At 39.8% G+C, this 19,824-nt stretch overlaps 1 protein-coding gene across 6 annotated transcripts in view; it reads left to right on the top strand.

The window, feature by feature from the left end:
• The window catches only part of SYNE2 (spectrin repeat containing nuclear envelope protein 2), a 155,073-nt gene that overhangs the window by 67,659 nt on the left and 67,590 nt on the right, over window positions 1-19,824 (top strand). For 5 of the 6 annotated variants that reach the window (XM_042814203.1, XM_042814202.1, XM_042814201.1 and 2 more), the window contains exons 56-67: window positions 688-828; window positions 1,162-1,344; window positions 1,931-2,068; window positions 3,466-3,651; window positions 4,710-4,832; window positions 6,789-6,971; window positions 10,909-11,034; window positions 13,231-13,425; window positions 14,033-14,104; window positions 14,830-14,949; window positions 15,525-15,632; window positions 18,821-19,054. In XM_042814203.1, coding sequence (XP_042670137.1) covers window positions 688-828; window positions 1,162-1,344; window positions 1,931-2,068; window positions 3,466-3,651; window positions 4,710-4,832; window positions 6,789-6,971; window positions 10,909-11,034; window positions 13,231-13,425; window positions 14,033-14,104; window positions 14,830-14,949; window positions 15,525-15,632; window positions 18,821-19,054 — 1,809 coding nt within the window. The remainder of the gene's footprint in view (window positions 1-687; window positions 829-1,161; window positions 1,345-1,930; window positions 2,069-3,465; window positions 3,652-4,709; window positions 4,833-6,788; window positions 6,972-10,908; window positions 11,035-13,230; window positions 13,426-14,032; window positions 14,105-14,829; window positions 14,950-15,524; window positions 15,633-18,820; window positions 19,055-19,824) is intronic. The other variant, XM_042814205.1, reaches the window with a different exon arrangement.

The following is a 19,824-nucleotide window of genomic DNA, read 5'->3' as shown; positions in this document are numbered from 1 at the left end:
TAACCACGCTGCATAAAGCTGTGCAATGTGACGTGCAGTTGAGCTCCATAAATCCCAGGCCTGTAGCACAGGGAATTTACCATGATTTAACAGAGTACTGATAGCTGACCCTAACAGCTAGCAGGTTTTAGTGAGAAGAGACATCACCTTGGGCAAGCAAGGACTTTCTCACCCCCTGCAGTTCTTCTTGTTCATGGTAACCTGGTACCTCCTTCTGTCTCTCAGTTCTCTGCTTCAGCACTGACTCAATACCTGAGATCTTCTCTCTTTCAATTGGAAATTAGGCCCTTTGGTGTTTTGATTTGAACAAAAAATCCAGGGTTTTTTGTTCAGAAATTCACTACACATTGATGCTTCTCAGCGTCCTTATTTCTTAAATGGAAGAAATAATCAAGGCACTGCTGCAGATGAGAAAGGAGTCAGCTGAATTCAGGGAGTTGCAGCACCTTACTAGTTTTTGGTTCATGATTGCCAGTCATTTTAAGGAAGGAGAAAATGTTGAACAAGATGGGAACATTCAGTCTGGTCACATTGATGCTTCTCCCAGGAAATGTAATTCCATTCTGATGTTTTTAAGTGACTCATCAAAAGGAACATAAAAAGACTTCCAGTATTTTTAGTGAGGAGGTACACAGAAACAAGTGGATCTTTGTAATCTCCAATATCATTTTCTCTTTACTGTGACAGATTAGCTTTGAAAACTTGCAGAGTTCTCCTCAGTATGTGCTGAAAGGAAAAGCGGAGACTATTAACAATGGCCTTCAAGCTATTGAAAAGATGCTGGAACAGAAGACTGAAAGTGTTGCAAAAGCCAAAGAAGTTCAGAAGGTAATTTTGCCTTTTTTTTTTTTTTTTGGTGGGCATTGAAAGATTTTTGGTTGCTTTTACAGAACCCGGTTTATCAGGAGTATAAAGCTGTCTCCATTCATTCTGTGTCTTTAATAGAAGAGGTACAAGCAAGCATTTACGTGTTGAACATTTACCTTTTCTTTCTCACAGGAAAATGCATGCTTTTATAGCTGTGAATCATGCTGGCAGATGCAGTGTTCTGTTCTTGTTGCATCAGTTCAAAAAGCTTTGCAATTCCACATGCTCAACATGAAGAAAAAATAACTCTTTCTGCCCAACCATATATTTCATTTTTCCTTTCTGTACATGCAGCAAATCTGGGATATGCTGGATCTTTGGCATTACAAACTCAATGAGCTGGATGCAGAAGTGCATGACATAGTAGAGCAGGATTCCTGCCACGCACAGGAGTTGATGGATATCTTAATGACCCCCCTTCAGCATTACCAACAAGTCTCACAACTTGCCGAGCGCAGAACAGCCATTTTAAACAAGGTAGAGGCAAATGTGAACTTCAGATTTTCTCAAATTTGAAAAATTTGTGTTGTTTTAACAAAGAAGCCAAAGCAATAGCTTTACAACAAACAAACAAAGCAAATAAACGAACAAAGGCTTCACACAAAATATCATCAAAGGTTCTCAAACAGATGAAAAGCCCAGAGTAGGTGCGTTGACTTAACATAGCTAAGAATTTCTGGAGTGACAAACATTGCCTCCAGCTTCCAGTCCAAAGGACCAACTCTGCATTGTGGTTGGTATGCGTTAGCATGGGCAATCCCTGCCCCTGGATCAGCAGTGTTATGATTTATGATACCAACGTGCTACCTATTTAAATAACATTGCCACATAAATCATAACCGTGTCCCCATGAAATGTATGCCCATGGACACCAAAATTACTCTTGTTTAGAAGATGAAACTGTTCCAGAAAAATTTCAATTGTACTTCTCTATATTACCATGCTAATCTGTCCTTGATAAAATGCATCCAGTTTGCTTCAAGTCTTGCCCATACGTGTGTTTATCCTAGGCAGTGAATAGAAATGTATTTGTGCCCTTTTATAAAAACTTCCCATTTACTAGGCTGCCAACAAGATGGAAGAATATGATGAACTCTTGAAGGACATGAAAGTTTGGATAGAAAACACCAACAGCTTGCTAAGAGCAGGTGTTCAGAATGACTCTGCAAAAAGACTACACAAGTACACTGATGGCCTTCAGGTAAGTGTTAGTGCAGATGTCTGTTCTCATTATAACTAGTTGCTGTATAAAGACACAGTTTTGCATTCTTCAGCCTTACTGATATAAATAATTTTCCATAAGTACTTTAAGTGAAAAATGGTTACAGTTTAAGGGCATGAAATAAAGATAGGTAATTTTCAGTGTTGGACTTAATTATCTTGTGTGCTGAAATGGAGAGCATGCATCTACCAAAAATATACGACAGTGTGCTGCATGGCTAAAATCAGTTATTACTTTTCGAATAGGTACAGTTTTGTACCTGTTCTGTGTTGTGCACATGATCCCAAATAGAGTGGTGTTTTGAGGTCTGTGCGCTTACCAGAAACTTGGAAGTGAATCGATGTGCAAGGCAGTTCTCAGTGTGTCTTGAAGATAATTCTGACTTCAAGAATCACGTTTGTAATGTTACAGGGCCAGGCAAATGCCAAGATGATTTCTAACAGTATCATATTTAAAATAGAAGTTTTCTGTATGTCCACTCTTTGGCTTACACCAGAAGAAAAAGTTGGTGCTCTGAACGTGGATTGTTCTATTAAAACTAACCAGAATTTCTTTCCTATATTACAAGAAGAGATTGACGTTTCTGGATCAACATGTTGCAGGTCACAAAGTAACAATGAGGAGATGGCAGTTAACAAAATTTGTGTATGTTTTCCCAACAAAAGCTTATTTTCTTTTGCATTTATGTTTTTTATGTGGTCTAGGCTGGAAAGCTTGTGGATTTAGAAATGTGCTGGAGGCTCATAATAAAGTTCAGAGATATGTTCAGTCCTTTTCTTCAGGTGGCAGAAAGCTGAATGAGTCACAGATATTGCTTACAACCCCTTCACTATTCTGTATGAAGACATTTGCTGTAATTAATAAAAAAAATCATGCAGATACCTGCGGAAGATGGGAAGAATGTTCACATCATGCACAACTGGCCAGATATTTTCTGCAGAGCTTCAGTTTATTTGCTAACTGGTGTGCAGGAAACCCTTTTCATGTCTCTGGCTGACATGTATGTACTTGGGTTCAGCCTGATGACTGCAAAGAAATTTGGGAGAAACCTTCTTTAGCATCTCATACTTTTCTGTTTTGGGGGTGAGATCTCAGAGTTTAAAACCTTCCTCTACATGACTCATGATCATGTAGATTTATTTTACCTAATTGATTCCCTAGTAGTCATAGCAGAAGCCCCTCAGATTTCTGCCTGCAGGATGCAACAGTTTGGTTTCATTAAGCACGAAGTGTTTTAATCTGAACTAAGCTTTTGGAAGTACATGCACTGGTCAGTGATGTACAGGAAATTAAACTGATTCATTCTGATCCAAATCGCCTCAGAGCTTTGATGTCACCAGTGAGGGAGGCAAACTAATTTCTTATTTTGTCTGTAGATGGCTTTGGAAGACTCAGAACAAAAGCAAAATCTCCTGCACAGTGTTTACTTGGAGCTGGAGGAGCTAACGCCTGTCTTCGAAACAGACAGTATAATGCAGCAGCTGAATGAAGCAGAGGAGGAAGTAGCAACGTTACAGCAAGAGATAGCAGAGATTCTTCCACAGATCCAGCATGTGGCTGATGTAAGTTTGTTTGATCTGTAAGTTCTTTTTATCGGAGCATCACCAAATGTTATTAAGTACAGCTTACATTGTCTGCATGTGTCTTAGTTTCAGCTGGAGCAGAATTGGTTTCTTCGGAATGTCTGTGTGATACTTTGTTTTGGTTCTAGGAAAAAGACTATGTTGATAACGCACTGATACGTATAGCTCCTGCTAAGCAGTGTTTTATGGAGCCAAGGCTCTGTGAGGTCACATCTGGGTGATGTGCCTGTTTTTGGCTTTCTCGGTGCAAGAGAGACATAGACATTCTGCAGCAAGTTCAGGAAGAGCCACAAGAGTGGTCAGGATCTGTAGCACAGTTCATGGGAGTAAAGGCTGAGAGAGCTGACTCAGTTCAGACCAGAGAAGGGATGGATATAGGGGAGAGGCTACTGTTGCCTGCTGCTATGTAACTGATGACTATAAACAAGATAGCGCCATACTCCTTAGGGAGGTTGGTCAAGCACTGTCTCAGGGACTCAGAGTAAGGGTGAGATCCCCATGGCAGGAGGCTCCCGCATCTCAGCAGGATCAGGTCCCAAACAGTCCATGGAGACCTTCTAAGATCCCTTCCAGCACAGTTTGTTCTTTGACTCTGTCTTCATGAGAGTTGTCTGGGAGCCATACTGTATGCAGACCCATTTTCCATCTGAAATAAGTCTTCATTTAGAATGCATAATTAGACCTCTTTCTTAATGGTAAATATCAACAATGAAAAAGTTTGTTGTCACCAGTAGTGATTTATAATGTGATTTTTCAAGGGTATTTCAGTTCCATACTTGGGGTTTAAAATAGACTAGGTGGCCATAGATTATTACTTCTTTTAGATGTTATGACAACGCATAGTTTGTGGTAGCTAGCCTTTTGGTCAGCAGCAGCTGTTAACACGTCCTGTTAACACATTCTGCATATGCTGCATTTGTTTTTCAGTGTTTCTTTTTAAGTTTTGAGTAAATGCAGAAATTCATATTGATTTTGGTTTTTTGAAGGGAGTTTCAAAACTGTACTATCTACAAACATTCTTTGTTCCTAAAATCTAGGAATTGGATGCCATTGAATCTCATGTAAAAATGTTTGAGAAGGATATTATGAAAATGAAGACAATCTTATCATCAGAAGATCTGTTGGAACTTTCTCCTAAAGACCAACTTAAACATGGACAGGTCTGTGAAAACTCCTATGTACGCTTTTTCCAGCAAAAGCCTGTTTAGTGAATACGTACTGCAATGAATAAATTTTTAGTGTATGACTTTGAAATGTCAGTATTACACATACTCCAACTCTCAGGTCAATGATAGTTATTACAAACATTATTTCAGCTACACATTTACAGTAACAAGTAGTGAAATCCAAAAGGAGCACATTGGTTGGGCAAAATACTTCAGGGGACCTGAGGTCTGTGCTGTGTTTGTCTTTTAGGAGATAACTCAGGATCGTGCTTGTCCAGGATGCTGGACATCTATTAGTTGTCAAAGGTCTTTAGGTATTCTTCTGGAAAGTCTTCAGCTTTAGTTTCATCTGAAGGGAATAGAATTTACATATACCTAGACAAGTGTGCAAAATGAACTCTGAAATGAGGCTGTTGGGATATCCCTTCAAGAAGCACAGTCTTGGGCTAACCTAGAACATTTGAAACTAAAGCACAGTTGATAACAACATACCAGTAGACAGCCAAGTGTGTAACTATAGTATAAAAGTATTCCTGCTATATTTGACTCTTCCATTTTTGGGAGTGTTAGGACCTGGTACATTCAATAAATATTATTCCAGTTATCATCAAACAGTAACTAATATGAGAGTCTGCAAATCAGGCCCTATTTTCCCAGAAATAGAGGAAAAATACAGCAGATACTTTTAGAAATACAGGCTGAAGGGACTCATCGCACACCTGTTTCAAGCATGCAGAGAACTCTTGCTGAGGTGAGGTCTCTTGGCCAGACAGCTTTCTTTTCTATAAAACCTGAAATAAAACAAAGCTTTATGGTATCTTTTCTATCAACTGCAGTCCACATTGTCAGCTGACTGACATGCAAAAATTGTTGTTTTTGTTTTGGGGGAGGAATAAAAAATGTTGTCATACTGCTCACAGCTTTGTTATGCAGGAAGCAGTTCTCTAATGGCTACATTATGCAGAAAACCTAAAGTGATATTTCTTCTAGAAAATAATATTCACCCACTGCCTGATTTTAAGTGGAAGCCTGGATAATATGCAAACAGTAACAGAAAAATCCTGATGCAGACTGCTTGTGAATGAGAGAATAAACATCTCTGTTCCAGTTGTGGTTATTTACATGAAGTCTTTTTGTGGGGGAGTCTAACAAAACTGTTAGTAAGAAAAGGGCTCAGGGCTCTTATTTATTTATTTTTCCTTCTGAAGTTCTCAGATTTTAGATTTCTTCAGGATAACAAGGAACTTTTGAGTTGCTATTGGATTCTGTTCTTCCAAAGCTGATCACAGAGCCTTCTATAGAACCATGTATTTTGTATATTGTGTAGTATGTAATTGCACATATTTCTGCCATCCAGAACTGGCAAAGGTGATTGCAAAATGCATCCACTCAGAATGAAGGGTTATGAGAAGCTGTCTTTGATGGGAAACTTGGCTTCAGGTGTTTGTCCTTGTTTCTGTTTCTATTCATCACCATCTCAGCTGTGTTTCTCGGCAGTGATGGGACTGTTTGTAGGACCTTCAGTAGAAGGTCAGCTTTAACTCAGAGCATCTTATGGGCGGTTAGCAGTGCAGAAAAGAAAAACCTGAGTTGGCTATAGTGACAGCAAAAAGATTAGGCCATTTTTTAAACTGTCTTTGTGACCAAGATTCAGTACTTTAAAATGACATGCACTAAGATAAGTAACTACTCTGAATATGACCCTTTTATCACTGTGCAACACTCATGTATTTATATGCAGACAAAGCAGAACTGTAAATGCAGATTGTATCTTCCTCTTTCTTTAAAGAGCATCACCATGGATTTTCATTTATTTGTTCTAAGAGTAAAAAAATTTTTCCTTCTTAAATAGAAAAGGCAAAAAAAACTACTCTTGCACATCATGGGTGTAAATTTGATTTTTTTTCACAGTTCACTAAATCATTCATCATCTATCCTGTGTCCTAACAGGTTATACTTGACCATATTGGTCCTATGCAGAAGACCATTGTTCACATACAGTCCTATGAAGAAGACCTTCAGCTGCCAGGGGTGAAAAAACAACCTGTCTCAGTCTTCCTAAGAGCAAGGCAACTTTTGAGAGAATTGAAAAAAATAGAAAAAATTACTAAGGAACAAAATGAACTGCTGGAGGTAATTGATTTGCATTCATTGATGTTATTTAATTTCATAAGATATCACCTCGAATACCTTTATTTTACAGGCATGTAGTGCACCTACCATGTTCTCTGTGTAATGTTTTGGGGGATGTTCTAACTTTTTGTGTGTGTGTAATTGCACATTACAACATGACACTGTAGATAGAAAACTGAAATGAGTTTCAGTTGGTGCATTATCTTTGCCAATTTGGTTTCCCAAGCCTACTGTAGTAAAGCAGAGTGATTTAGACCATGTAGTTTCTACTAAACATTTCAGAGCCCAGATGTACAGAGTACAGCTAAAATGTGAATCTCTGCCTTTTGTTTTCAGATTGAGAAATTAAGGCATGCAAAGGACATCGCTCTTGTCAGGCTGAATCAGCACAGATTGAAGGGAAAGTCCCATCTCAGTAATTTGATTTGCTTTTACAATAAGGTCCACTTAGTGGACAAAGGAAAGGCAGCGGATATGATCTTTCCAGGTTTTAGTAAGGCCTTTGTTACTATTCCTCACAGTATCCTTCTGGACAAATTGTCCAGTTGTGAGGTAACAGGTGCATGCTACACTGGGTGACAAACTGGCAGAACTGCAGAGCTCAAATAATTGTTGTGACTGGGGCTTCTGGTGGCCAGTCATTAGTGGTCTTCCCCAGGGCTTAATCCTAGGACCAGTCCTCTTTAATGTTTTTATCAATGATCTGGGTGGAGGAGTTGAATGCATCCTTAGCAGGTTTGATGATAGTAAATAGGGAGGTGCTGTTGACTCCACGGAGAGTTCAGAGGCTTTGCGAAGCAATCTGGATAGTTTGGAGCACTGAACGGTTTGCAACAGCATGGTAAAAGAGGTGATTCTCCCATTATACTTTGCGTTGGTGTGGCATCACCCTCAATATTGCTTGTAGTTGTGAGTCCCCAGTATAAAAGCAATATTAAGACATTTGAAGGTATCCGGAGGAGGGCAACAAAGCTGGTAAAAGTTTTGAAAGGCACATCCAACGAGGGGCTGTGAGGGTGCCAAGTGAAGACCTCATTGTTCTCTGCAGCTTCCTGAAGAGGGGAAGTGCAAAATGAGATGCTGTGCTCTACTCCCTGGTCTCCAGTGACAGGACGAGTGGAAGTGCCACAAAGCTGTGCCGGGGGATGCTGGGAAAAGTACCTTTATCACAAGAGTGGTCCAACATTGGAACGGGCTTCTTTGAAAGGCGATTGATGCTCCGTTCCTGTCAGTGTTAGAGATGTTTGGATAATGTTCTTGATAGTACGCTTTAACTTTTGTTTGACTGCACAGTGGCCAGGCAGTTGGACTAGATTGTCTCAGTAGGCCCCTTCCTCCTGTTCTTTTCAGTTTTAAAAGCACCAAGAGACAAACCCAAGCACGCTACAGATGTGCATGCCTGGAGTTGAAAAGAGACAGAGATCTGTATGATCCCTAATGTCTTGGGGTTTTAGTCTTCATACCTTCTTAGGTCTGAATAATTGATATGGTAAAGCACACATATTTCAGATAAAAAGTTACCAGATTAAGTATTCAATAATTTTTAGAATACTTTTATCCCTTGGAATCCTGGTGCATTGCCATTACTGAGTGTTACCATGAGACTTCTAACTCCTTTATGAAGAGCATTGGTCTATAGGTCAAGGTTTAGGTTTTTTACCTTTTTGAAGCAGCTGTAATCTTTTTTTTTTGCTCAGCATTTGCCTTTATTTTATGGACTTCCAAAAATTTGTAGCTGAGTAAAATTTCTTTGTGAGAAAACAGGTTGGAAAAATGAGTTCTTTGCTGTAGTGATATCCAGCTGTGCAAAAAAGACTTTCCCATTCTATTGAGTGGGTTGAAAGTATAATTCTGTCGCCACCTAAGAGATTACAAAGGATACAGCTATTAAAGGATGGCATTTTTCAGTGCTGCATTAGAAGAATAGAAGGTATTCTAATAGACGGAAGGCCACACTGGAGACAGGCTGCCTTTGCAGATACATACTTTATTTTTTTCCCTGCTTTGTGAATTAGTTTGACATTTTAGTGCTTGGATGTGGTTGCACATATTTGCTATCTGTACTGTAATACGAGGAACTTCTGTATAATTAAGTTTCAGTTTAACACCTGAAAAAGTCTGACAGAAACAAAACCTTAGTAGATACTGCAGATGCTTCAGGGTAGGGTTTTAGGAGACTTAATGTGTGTTGCCCTTTGTGCTTCTCTTATAGCCTGTTAAGAGCCACACCTATTGCTACCTAAACTGTGTCATCAGGAAGAGGAGCTGGAAGCCACAATGTTTTACCAGCTCTCTGTGCAAAGGAGTGGCAGTATTTGCATATTTGATGATGTACTGTTGACATTTTTTTAGTACCTGCCTTCACACTCCTGGCAGCAGGGCCTATTCCACAAATAGGTCTTCTAGTTGCTAAGAAAAGCAAAATTTAAGAATGAAGTAAAGAGAGAAGCATTACTTCTTGGTACAGATTCAGTACCACAAGTAGGACATAATGTGTGTTCTTTCGAGAAAAGGATAAAATAAGATTTTCTGCTCCTTGATGGGAGATAGGGAATGGATGAGTGATCTGCAGGAAAGTGACTGCATTCATGTATTGGTCTGATAGTGGAAATTGGAGTCTAAATACAGAGTATTCTTTAGTTAGTCAAGTAAAATTGAGATACTACTGAACGGTTATGAGAATTTGAGAGTGTAGGTATGGGTAAGACTCTCTCTTTTGGAAGTACTTTTAGTTTCTTATTTAAGGTGAGTAGCAGAATAACTACTTTTCTTCCCCTTGTCTTAATGTATGTCATTAAGATTACAGACTGCACTTAGGTATCTTTCTTTCCAAATTGGCTTTTTTTTTTTTTCAGTGGGAAAAACACTTTTTGCCTTTTGAAACTTGTAACTTAAAAACTAATAATGCAAAACTTTACTAACATGTGGGAGTGATTGCTATTGCGAAGAAGTGAATGAACAAAGTAACATTATTGTTCATAGATAGAGACTCTTTGCTCTGAAAGGCAGAGCCTGTGAGTGCTTTGCAGACAAGTTATCTCCTCCCAGGCTGCTCACATGTTGCTGTCAGCAAAGTAAGTTTAAGCCTGCTGTCTACAGAGTTGCATTTTCTTCGCTATCTTTTGCAGCCGCCTGAGGAAGAGTCTGTTGATACTCTCTGATTCTCAGCCCACATGCTGAGGAACAAAGCTACAAAATGTTTTACAAAGTGAATGTTTTCAGGAGATATTATTATTTGTATATGTAACAGTTTCTTAGTTACCTGAGACATTGTGATAAACTGTGGCAGGCAAACAGCAATGAACGTGGGGAGACTGCAGACTTCTGCATGGAGTGCTGATTGATGAGATTTTGCTGTTACTATCAAATGAATAAAAGTGAATTTGGCTGTTGATGACATATAATAGGCTTTCTCCATAAGTCATGCAAGAAGAGGAAGCTCACACAAGGTGGAAATATTTATTTGATAGAAACTATTCAAATTGTTAGAAACTGTGGTTGGCTTATCTTCTGAGCTGCAGTTTCTGCCTGGACAGCACAGTTCATTTCTGGCCGGTGCAGAGCTAGCTGGCAATAACGACCTGAACACTAATTAAAACAAGTAGGCTTTCTAACTTGATATGAAACCAGCCAACCCTGTGATTTCTCTTTATTTTCAGTTTCTCATAAATTGTGGTAAATGTGGTTAAATATGTTCCACTTTGCATTTTAAAACTCATAGTCCTTCTCCAGAGTAGGCAATGATATGCTTCCAGGCAGAACTCTGAACGTGGTGAAGATGGAGTTCTGCAGGGTTAGCAGAGCAAGCACAGTTTCTTTTACATCTAACTACAGAAGGAAAAGAGGTTTGAGCACTCTTTGGTGCAATTTGCATTACTGACCAGTTTGTTTATGTCCTAGTTAATACAAAATTATTTCAAGAGTTACTGTTTCACAGGAAGCTGTGAAGAAAACAGAAGAATGTGAGCAAGAGATTGAAAAGCTGAAACAATTCCTAAAGAATCACTTGGCTGAAAAATCAGATGAATATCAGCCACGCACTCAGAAGGCTTCTTGTCCAGAGGTGGGTTTCATGTCATGCCCTAAATTTATGATAACATGTAGCACTGATGAATAGTAGTGTGCTTTTGCTCCCTGCTCCAGTCAAGCAGGCAATTGAACACTGTGGTGTGACTGTAGGTACATGAGTTGCTGTATACCAAGAGATATTATAATCAGTACTAGTTTCAAGTTGGGCATATGTTTGATGTCACTGGTTTTGATGTGCTATTTGTACCTGAATCAACTTCCAGTGAAAATTAAGTGCTGTTTTCAGCTGTTGTGGTGAAACAGTATGCAGCACTGATTGCTTGCCTGCACTCATCATCCTGCTACATGTTAACTGGGGTAGCACCTTGGGATAGTGCATAAAGCAAGCACTGTGTCCCTTTCTGATCATTGCAATGTTACTTTTGGTGATTCTGGTTAGGGTTTGATCTTCTAGGTCCCTTTCCTCATCCTTGCTGACATGCTGTGTGTTCATCAGCTGGTGACAGATGCTGTTTTTTGCCAGGAGTTGGGTCCTCTCTGTAATGGATGAATTGCTTATTTGATGCAAAAGTAAGAAGTGTTTTAAAGACAGCACTGCAGAAGTCGGGAAATGACTAATTAAGTTTAATGAGTATTTTTATAAAGTGCCTCTAAGAAGCTCAGCTTTTTGCAGTCAGCAGCAATACAGTTAATAAACATACATCATACTTAATAACTATAATCTCTCAGTTGTTTCCTAAATACATAGTTGCTCTGTTTTCAGGTGATTGGATGTTGGATGCTAGTACTAAGCATGACTCGTTTCCTGGCTCTTGTTTTTGTCTTTGAGCATAAGACTTTCTGTTTAATATCTCTTGTTTTAGAAGATATGTTTCACAGTTGTAGCATTTCATTGATAGATGTGGCACTGGAATTGCCCATCTTATTGATGGGCTTCAAATGAGGAAGTTGTGTCAGTAAAGATTTGGTTTCTTGCCTAGTTAAGTTGGCAAAGCAGTAGCTGACATTTGTGCTATAAAGTCTGCTCCTGCTGTAAAACAAATACGAATATTTTTCCTAGCAAACATTTATAAATATATGGGAAATTGGCAAATTCTTCTTTTCCTGCCTTCACCCTCCTAGTCATGCAGCCACAGTAGCATTGTTTATGGAGGAAGCTGTAGTCGAGACAAAAACCAGCAGTCTTACTGCTTTGCTCTGTCACAGATTATTACTTGCATAGCGTTATTCAGACCATGATAGAGCAGCCTCTGGAATCAGTGTCTTTATTATTTTAAGCCTAGCATCAAAGCTTCCTCTGATGGACAGATCCCATTCTGCAGTGGGGTATTTAGCTGATTTTTAGTTTTCTAATCAAGCCATAGTACTTCAAAGAGCTTTAGCACTGCCAGTAATGAAAGGGGTGAGGTATTTTATTGCTTACCCATCTTGGTCTGTTACTGCTTCTGCTCTCTTTGCTCACTTGGAAAACAAGTGGTGAGAAAAGACCCCTAGAAAAGGGCTTTGAAGGCAGAACACTGGCTAGAGTAACAGTTATGAACAAGGAGGAAAGCCAGACAGATTTGTTTCCCTTTTGTTAACGCAGGGTTATCTGGGTTACTGTTTAGACCCCGCAGAACATTAAACATGTTCCTTGTACTTTCTGAAGGACCATATTTCCCAGTGTCATATTCTAAGGGATAATTCTTGTCCCTAGCTGTGTTACTGAAACCCTCCATTTTTTATTTTTATTTTTTTTGTTTGCTTCTGTTAACTCAATTTATGCAAGGAAGACTCAGCCCTGAATTACCCCTAGCTGTATTTGCCTTCATCTAGGCTACCCCAGTTGTTCTGTGTCAGGTTTCCAGAAAAGGTGGTTGAAAGTAATATCATCTGCTTTGACTCACAGAGTAATGTAACTCAGCTACATTCCCTCTGTCCTGAGGGAAACTCATATTCCCCTGGCTATGCAAGACCTAGTTTGATTCATTTATCCAGCCTTCCACATTTCCTTCCAGACTACCAACTGCAGCCGTACAGGTGGCAAGCGCCGTCCTGAACAGAGTCTGCTGCTATTGTTTTGCATGTTTCAGGACATTTCCTGCACTGACAATGGGGAACTGTCCCAAAGCTATGAAAAAGGGAAGAGGGCAAATAGACCCATTCTCAGTAAGATGCAAGGTGTCATTTGTTACTTTACCTCTTGTTTAACTAAGAAAAACGCGTACTTACAGATGTTGTTGCTCCTTAGGGAGAAATGGAAGCTATAAAAGAAGAAATCATCAAGCTGTGCCAAAGAAAGGAAGACATCCTTACCGGGATGAAGAATTCAATGTCTGAGCTTCACCAGCGCTTACAGGAAGAAGTGCCTGAACCAGGAGATGAGCCCACAGCCTCTGTATTTGCACAAACTGACTCCATAGGGACTGATGTTTCCGATGTGCAGGTGAGTGGAGCACCGTTTTGTGATCACTTGCCCAGGAGGTGAAGAAGGAAAGTATAAAGCCCTTCTTTATCCAGAAGGAGTGGCTTTTGAGAGAGGAGCATCCCTGCAGCTGTGAAGCAAAGTTACTTCTCTCCTCTTAAATGGTCTGAGGAAGACTGGGTATGATACCTGGCTAGGAGAAGGCAGGAAGGAGGTGTGCCTCAGGTTATTTTTTTGCATGAGCTGTTTTAATATGGAGTTTACACTAAGTGATCAGCAGCAAAATGTTAAATGCACGTGTTTACTGATAATGATCAGTCGTTGAGGATTTTTCAGTAAATTCAGCAAAATAAAATTTGTCCCAATTACATCTGTGATGTTGAAACACTACAAAATATTGAAAACTCCCAGTTTTTAGAGGTGTTTAGGAGCTGCAGCTGTTATTAATTAATAACTTATCGCTTTACTTAATTGCTTATAAATTGCTTTAATGTCTGGTGTCAAATGCTTGGTGCTTGTCCAAAAGTGGTCCCCACGTGGTAATTTTCTTTCAGTGTACAGGCAAGAGGGCAGAGGCTTTTACTGTTTAACATGAGTAATTGAACTGTCTCTTTTGTGTATTTTGTAGCTGAAGAAGAGAGGACTGATGTCCCTTCTGCCCTGTTTAGATGAAGAGTCAGAAGATGCTTTTCACAGCAAGGTAAGTTCAGTATATGTCTTACATATACAGATATATATGTGAGATAAACTGGTTTGTTACAGATTATAAAAAAGTGTGGATATGAAATAATTTAGAGTAAAATGAAGCCAAGTTTGTTACACCAAGAAAAAGTATGAAGAAACAGAGCTTGAATCAATGTCTGTATTACACAGTAACTCATTCTGTGATGTGTGGTCCTACTTTTGATGGAATTACTTATACAGTAACACCTTTATGCATGTGTTAGTAGCAAACATGAGCCTAAAAAACAAGGTTTAAAAGCGGATTTTCTTTCAGACAAAATCAGATAGCCCAGAAAGAAATGGAGACCTGGAGAAATGCAGGTTAGATGGTAGCCTGGCTAATCACTCTTTTTTGGTGCAGTTTTCTTTACATACTGGACTTGGGGGTTATTTTGTTTTTAGCGGACAGGAAAAGAGAGAGAGTGATTTGGTGTAAGTTTAGTGGTTTTTTGTTGTGTATTTGTTCGGGGATAGCATGAAAAAGCAGAGGATACTCTTGAGGTCTCTGGAGTGTCATCCAGCTATTGTTCATCTGGCAGAGCCATTAAGCAAGGGAGGAGGTGAGATTTGGGAAACGTAAGGTAGATAAGCAAGGCAGAAAGAACTAAGTGTTAGTAAAGGTTTGCAGTAATTTACATTGCCTGAAGGGATGCTTGAGCTTCGTGTTCACAAGCTAATGCTGAGTTGCTATTACTTTCAAAGGGAAGTACAGTCATGGAGATAGATGTGAGCTTCTGGCCCTCATTAAAATACAAGGAAAAGTGTAAGGAGGACAGTGCAACCTCTTGGTCTTCTGGAACCTTGTCAGATGGTGGTGCACAGGTAATGAACTCAGATTTATTTCAACAGGGCAGGAACTCATCTTTGTGGAAAGTGTTTGCAGAAGTCGTAGGTAATGCTGAAGGCTTTGAAGTAAGAGAAGTGTAGAAATGCAGGGCAGTAGCATTATTAAGTTGCTCTGTCTTCCACATCACTCTGAATTTTTTCATTTAAGTGTTCTTTCCTGTTCTACAAGCCCGAAGACAGAAAGGTGCATTTGTTAGGAGTGATTCATTTCATTAACTCCTGGGGAGGCAATAAAATGTACAGTTTGTTAGGAGATTATCTGTGGAAGAGATTCACTTTGTCAACAAGAAGATCAACATCTGATATTCCTGACCAGCTACAGTTTTGGTGGTGTTTTGCTATGTTCTTCACAGTGTCTTGACATTATCTGATGTGTTAGCTACAGTTGCTGCTTCCATGTATCTATGTTAAAAGCATAAGAGAACTCATCTCCATGAATGTGCTTGGTCCAGGACTGCTATGCATTGGAGAGCTGCTACTTTTTGAGGTCTCTCAAGCACAGCAAGGCAATAATGATCTAAATATTTCCACTGTTTTCTCTTTCTCTACAGGATGCTGCTGAGATAGTACGATCATGCAATAAAGACAATGAGGAATCATCTTTGCAAACTCCACAGAGGACAGAAAGCCCTGGCACAGGTCATGAAAGTCAGACCGTGGTGAGTTTGCAAATCTGAAGTAGGCTGAACGAGGTGACCTTCTGTATAACCCAGCTACTGGTAATGATAATGGTACTGGAGTTTGTGGAAAGATTAGTGATATGGTAGGATACCTACAACCCTTAATGGGCTTCTTCAGATTGCTCCTTTGAGTGAAAAAGGTTATGTTCTGATCTTGAAAATTAAGTTTTCTAGGAAACAAGATGGAGTATTGTCAGGAAAAAAGATGCTGGCATTCATAAAGGTGTGAATGGGAGGATTAAGGTGATAAAATCTGCATCAGTTATTGGATTTTGAAGCGGCAGTTAAAGGAGAAATGAATAAGAATAACCCTCCCATATTTTGCTGCTTTGTGGAAAACATGTGCTAGCTTATAGAGGAATGGGCAGCAGCCTATAGGTTACATGCAGAAGAGCGTATGGAATAGTCTTGAATAGTCCACCAAGGCCAGGAGCAAAAGACTGGTAGCAGAGCAGCCTCAGCTCTAGCTCTTAAATTCTAGCAGCATGGAAGAAGCTAGAATCCATCATTGCCTGAAGCAGGAGCACGCTCTCAAGTCACTTCGTCTCTCAGTGCTCCTTGACTCCTTATATCATGCATGACTTTCAACATATATAGTTCAATAATGAAAAAAAAGGTGTCGGGAGAATTTGACGTGCCCTTTTTTAGTTTCTCATTCCTGTGCAGGAAAATAATACATAGCTAAATGTTAGAACTTAGTCAGCAGCTTTTAATTGCATACTAATATTATAAACAATAGCATTCTGCCTTGTATGAGTGCGTGTATCATATATGGCCTGTCTGTACATGTGATCTCTGTGTCCTTTTTCTTTGCTACTCTGCAACACTGTTGGCTTCTGCTCATACAGGATGTTTGTGAGCTCCTTTTGCAAGCAAACGAGATGAAGTCACTCCAGTCCCTAAGCACAGAAAGTTGTTCAGCTGAGCTCTTGCTGATTCTCTGTGTTGTACTGAGCTGAGATACTTACTGCACTGAGTAAATCTCAGTTGAGAGTAATTGACATTTAGACCCTTGTATAAGAGAGACTTCATCTCCAGGTCAGGCACCTAACAAGATAACATATACTGGTACTTCTGTGTGCCACTGTGTTTGTCAGCCTCCTGTCCTCAGGGGCACCCACAACCTGTTGAACCCAGTTATAGAAAAGCTCAGCAGAGCAGTGTTCAGAGGTGGACACAGCTGCTCTGTGTTGTTTGCACAGAATGTGGTAAGGCTATAAGCCACAGTCCTCCTCTGCTCCCGCAGAGAAGGCTGTCCTTCCTCAATTCATGCCAGACAGCAAAAAAGCCTGCAATATTGCAAAATCTTTTCCATTTCAGAATTTTACTGCTCTGTCCATTTCCACGTGCTATGTAACTCCTATTAGGAACTTTTTTTTTTTTTTTTTTTTTTTTTTTTTCTTCTGCTAGGTGATTTACTTGAAAGATCAGTTGCTATTTGGAGACAGGAAGGCTTTTATTTTTAAAAATGCTATATTCATTTTTTTCCCTCGGAGATGTGTTGAAGTCTAGAGATCTGTGCCATTGATTATATTCATGTTCTCCATTCAGAACTTAAGTATACACTAACATTAATTTATTCCCACTATCTTGGTAGTTGTTAAATGATACGATTTCATTGCTCCTGGCATATTTTCCTTCCAAACTCAGTTCTAGCAGCCTACAATGTAACATAGAATTCAAAAACTTGTTTGAACTATTACTTGTCAGGTAAGTTTTGGTAACTGTCCACTCCATGTCCTCTATGATCTCAGTCTTAGAACACGAACTCTTAGAACACAAACTCATGATGTGTGTGTGAAGCTGAACGATGTTACACCTGCACACAAAACTGGTTTGTTTTATTCAACTGATTTGGCTGCATATCTGAGTTTCTGTTTCTGTAAAGAAAGGGAATGAAGTTTCCTGAAGCAGTGTTATTTACCTGGGGAAGGGCAGAGCATGCCATAGATAAATGCTTCTGTATGCGTGTGTTCTGTTTAATACTTGGTTATTTTTTTGGCATTGTCAAAATACGTTTACTTTAGTGGACCAAAATGTTTTGCAATCCGATTGGATTAAAAAAATATATATATATATATATATATATATATATATATATATGTAAATATATGTATTTTTTGCCCAAACTGGCAAAATATAATTAAATGATGAACAAGGATAAACTGGCTGAGAACTAAAGCCAAAAATTTCAAGTGGAAGTTGAAGTAAACTGGTACTTTCATATCTTCAATTGCATGTACATCAGCATACTTTCCTGTTTCAGAATTTTACATTCAGACTATTTCCTGTGTTTAATGACACTGCTGCAAGGTATCTGAGAGGGAAATCAGAAGAGTAATGATCAAAGTAAGACACTGATACCTGAACCAATGCATTTTGGCACCCTCATTTTAGCACAAGGCTAATGCACTGTGACTGGCCATCTCAGTGTGTGTGAATGCTCTGGAGCCGTGGGAGCGGTACAGGTGGTTTTCAGCAGAGGCGTTGTGCTTCATTTACTTATTAACTTCCTTTATTTGCATGTGCGTGGATATATACAGAGCTGTGCAGGCTTCTAAGCAACTGCTGGTATCTCCAAGCACTTTAGACTTCTCCTTATTACGGAAGTATGCAGTACTGCTTCTTAAAGCAAAGCAAGCGAGAGAAAAGAATTACACAAGATAGACTTAAAAATACACATTATTCTTCTGTGTGATGTAGAGCCTGAATAAAACTCATTTGGCTGTTGGAACCAAATGCTTAGAAGGAACTTCTAAATGATGCACAACAGCTTGCTTTACAGTTTTAAACTGCATGGCTCTTCCATCCAACTCCCACAGCAAAACATCTCTCCTCAGGGGAGAACTGGTTAATGGTGAGTCATCGTGCTTCCTGTGGCTCAGGTATACCTGTGCAGATGCAAATTGTGTCTGGAAACCTGTTGCACCAGATCCTAGATCGCCTGCCTGCAGGATTTCCCTTCCTTTTTCTTTTATCTTTAATTATTATATATTTTTTAAGAACTCTGAAGTCGGTGACGGAGTTGTTTTGGAGCCCTGTGAATGTGAAAGTTAAACATTTCTCACTGGTAAAGAGTGGGGAAAGAAAGGAGAAGAGAGAAAGAAAGGAAAAAGAAAGCAATAGGAAGATAACTGTGGGGTTTTTTTTCATGTGCTTTGCTTCAGAGTGTCACGCCGCCTCCTGTCCCCAACGCCACCCAGGGCTCTCGAGGGAAAGAGGGAGACGCAGAGGAAGCAGTGGATGGTGGTAGGCCCGAGCCGGAAACAATCCTGCAGGCGTGCAAGGCCCAGGTCGCTGAGCTGGAACAATGGCTAGACAAAACTAAGGTGTCCCTGGGCTCAGACCCCCAGACCCCCAAAATGCAGCAGATGGTGGAACTGCAGCTTGGTGATTTCCAGGTAAGAGGGAGCAGCCTGTGTGCTGCTGGCCATCCATGAGCGACCCTTCCCGGGGGTTTGTGAACACAGGAAAGCTACAGTTACTGCTTCTCCTCTCCCTGCTTATTCAGCTTCATTGCCTTGGCAGACAGCCGGTAGCTCGGCTTCGGTTTCAGGTGCAGCTTTCCTAGGGCTCAGTTAATAGCTGTTTTTAGGGTGGTACACAGTGGGGCTGTTATACACCTGCAGGATTTAGTTTGAGGTCTGAATGTTTCTACAGCTTCTTTTTTTCTTTAGTTTATTTTTGAAAATGTGGCTCAGCGAATTCTGCATCCTCTCTTTAAGGGCAGCTTTCTGTTGGTCTCCATCGTGATAATTCAGCAAGAATAAAGAATGTTTTTGTTTGTTTGTTTGTTTGTTTGTTTGTTTGTTTTTTGGTTTTTTTTTAGAGTGACTTAAAAGACCAGTGTAAAATTTGCTCCTAAACTGTACGTAAGTTCTTTTGCACTTCAGGACCCCACAGCTGCCAGTGAAGGGGGAAAGACAGATATTCATCCACTTGAGTAGCCTGTATTTGGTTGTACTGCTGTAGGTCTAGGATCTTCCATTTGGAAATGGATGGAAGACAACAGAGCTGACGTAAAGTACTGGGCTGGGTGGTAGTCCTGGCACAGCTTCCTTTCTCTGGCACACAGATTAAAAGAAAATGTGCAGGCATGCAGCTTTGGAGTTCCCCACGGTGCCAGGCCGATATCCTCATCTGCTTGACTGCTGAACTCTGGGAATTAAGA

The sequence above is a fragment of the Centrocercus urophasianus genome, unplaced genomic scaffold, assembly GCF_019232065.1.
Source record: "Centrocercus urophasianus isolate 14NV4802_14NV808 unplaced genomic scaffold, USGS_Curo_1.0 seq_14, whole genome shotgun sequence".
In the NCBI taxonomy this organism is placed as follows: Eukaryota; Metazoa; Chordata; class Aves; order Galliformes; family Phasianidae; genus Centrocercus; species Centrocercus urophasianus.
The sequence above is the reverse complement of the archived record's forward strand: the minus strand, read 5'-3'. Positions and strand labels throughout refer to the sequence as shown.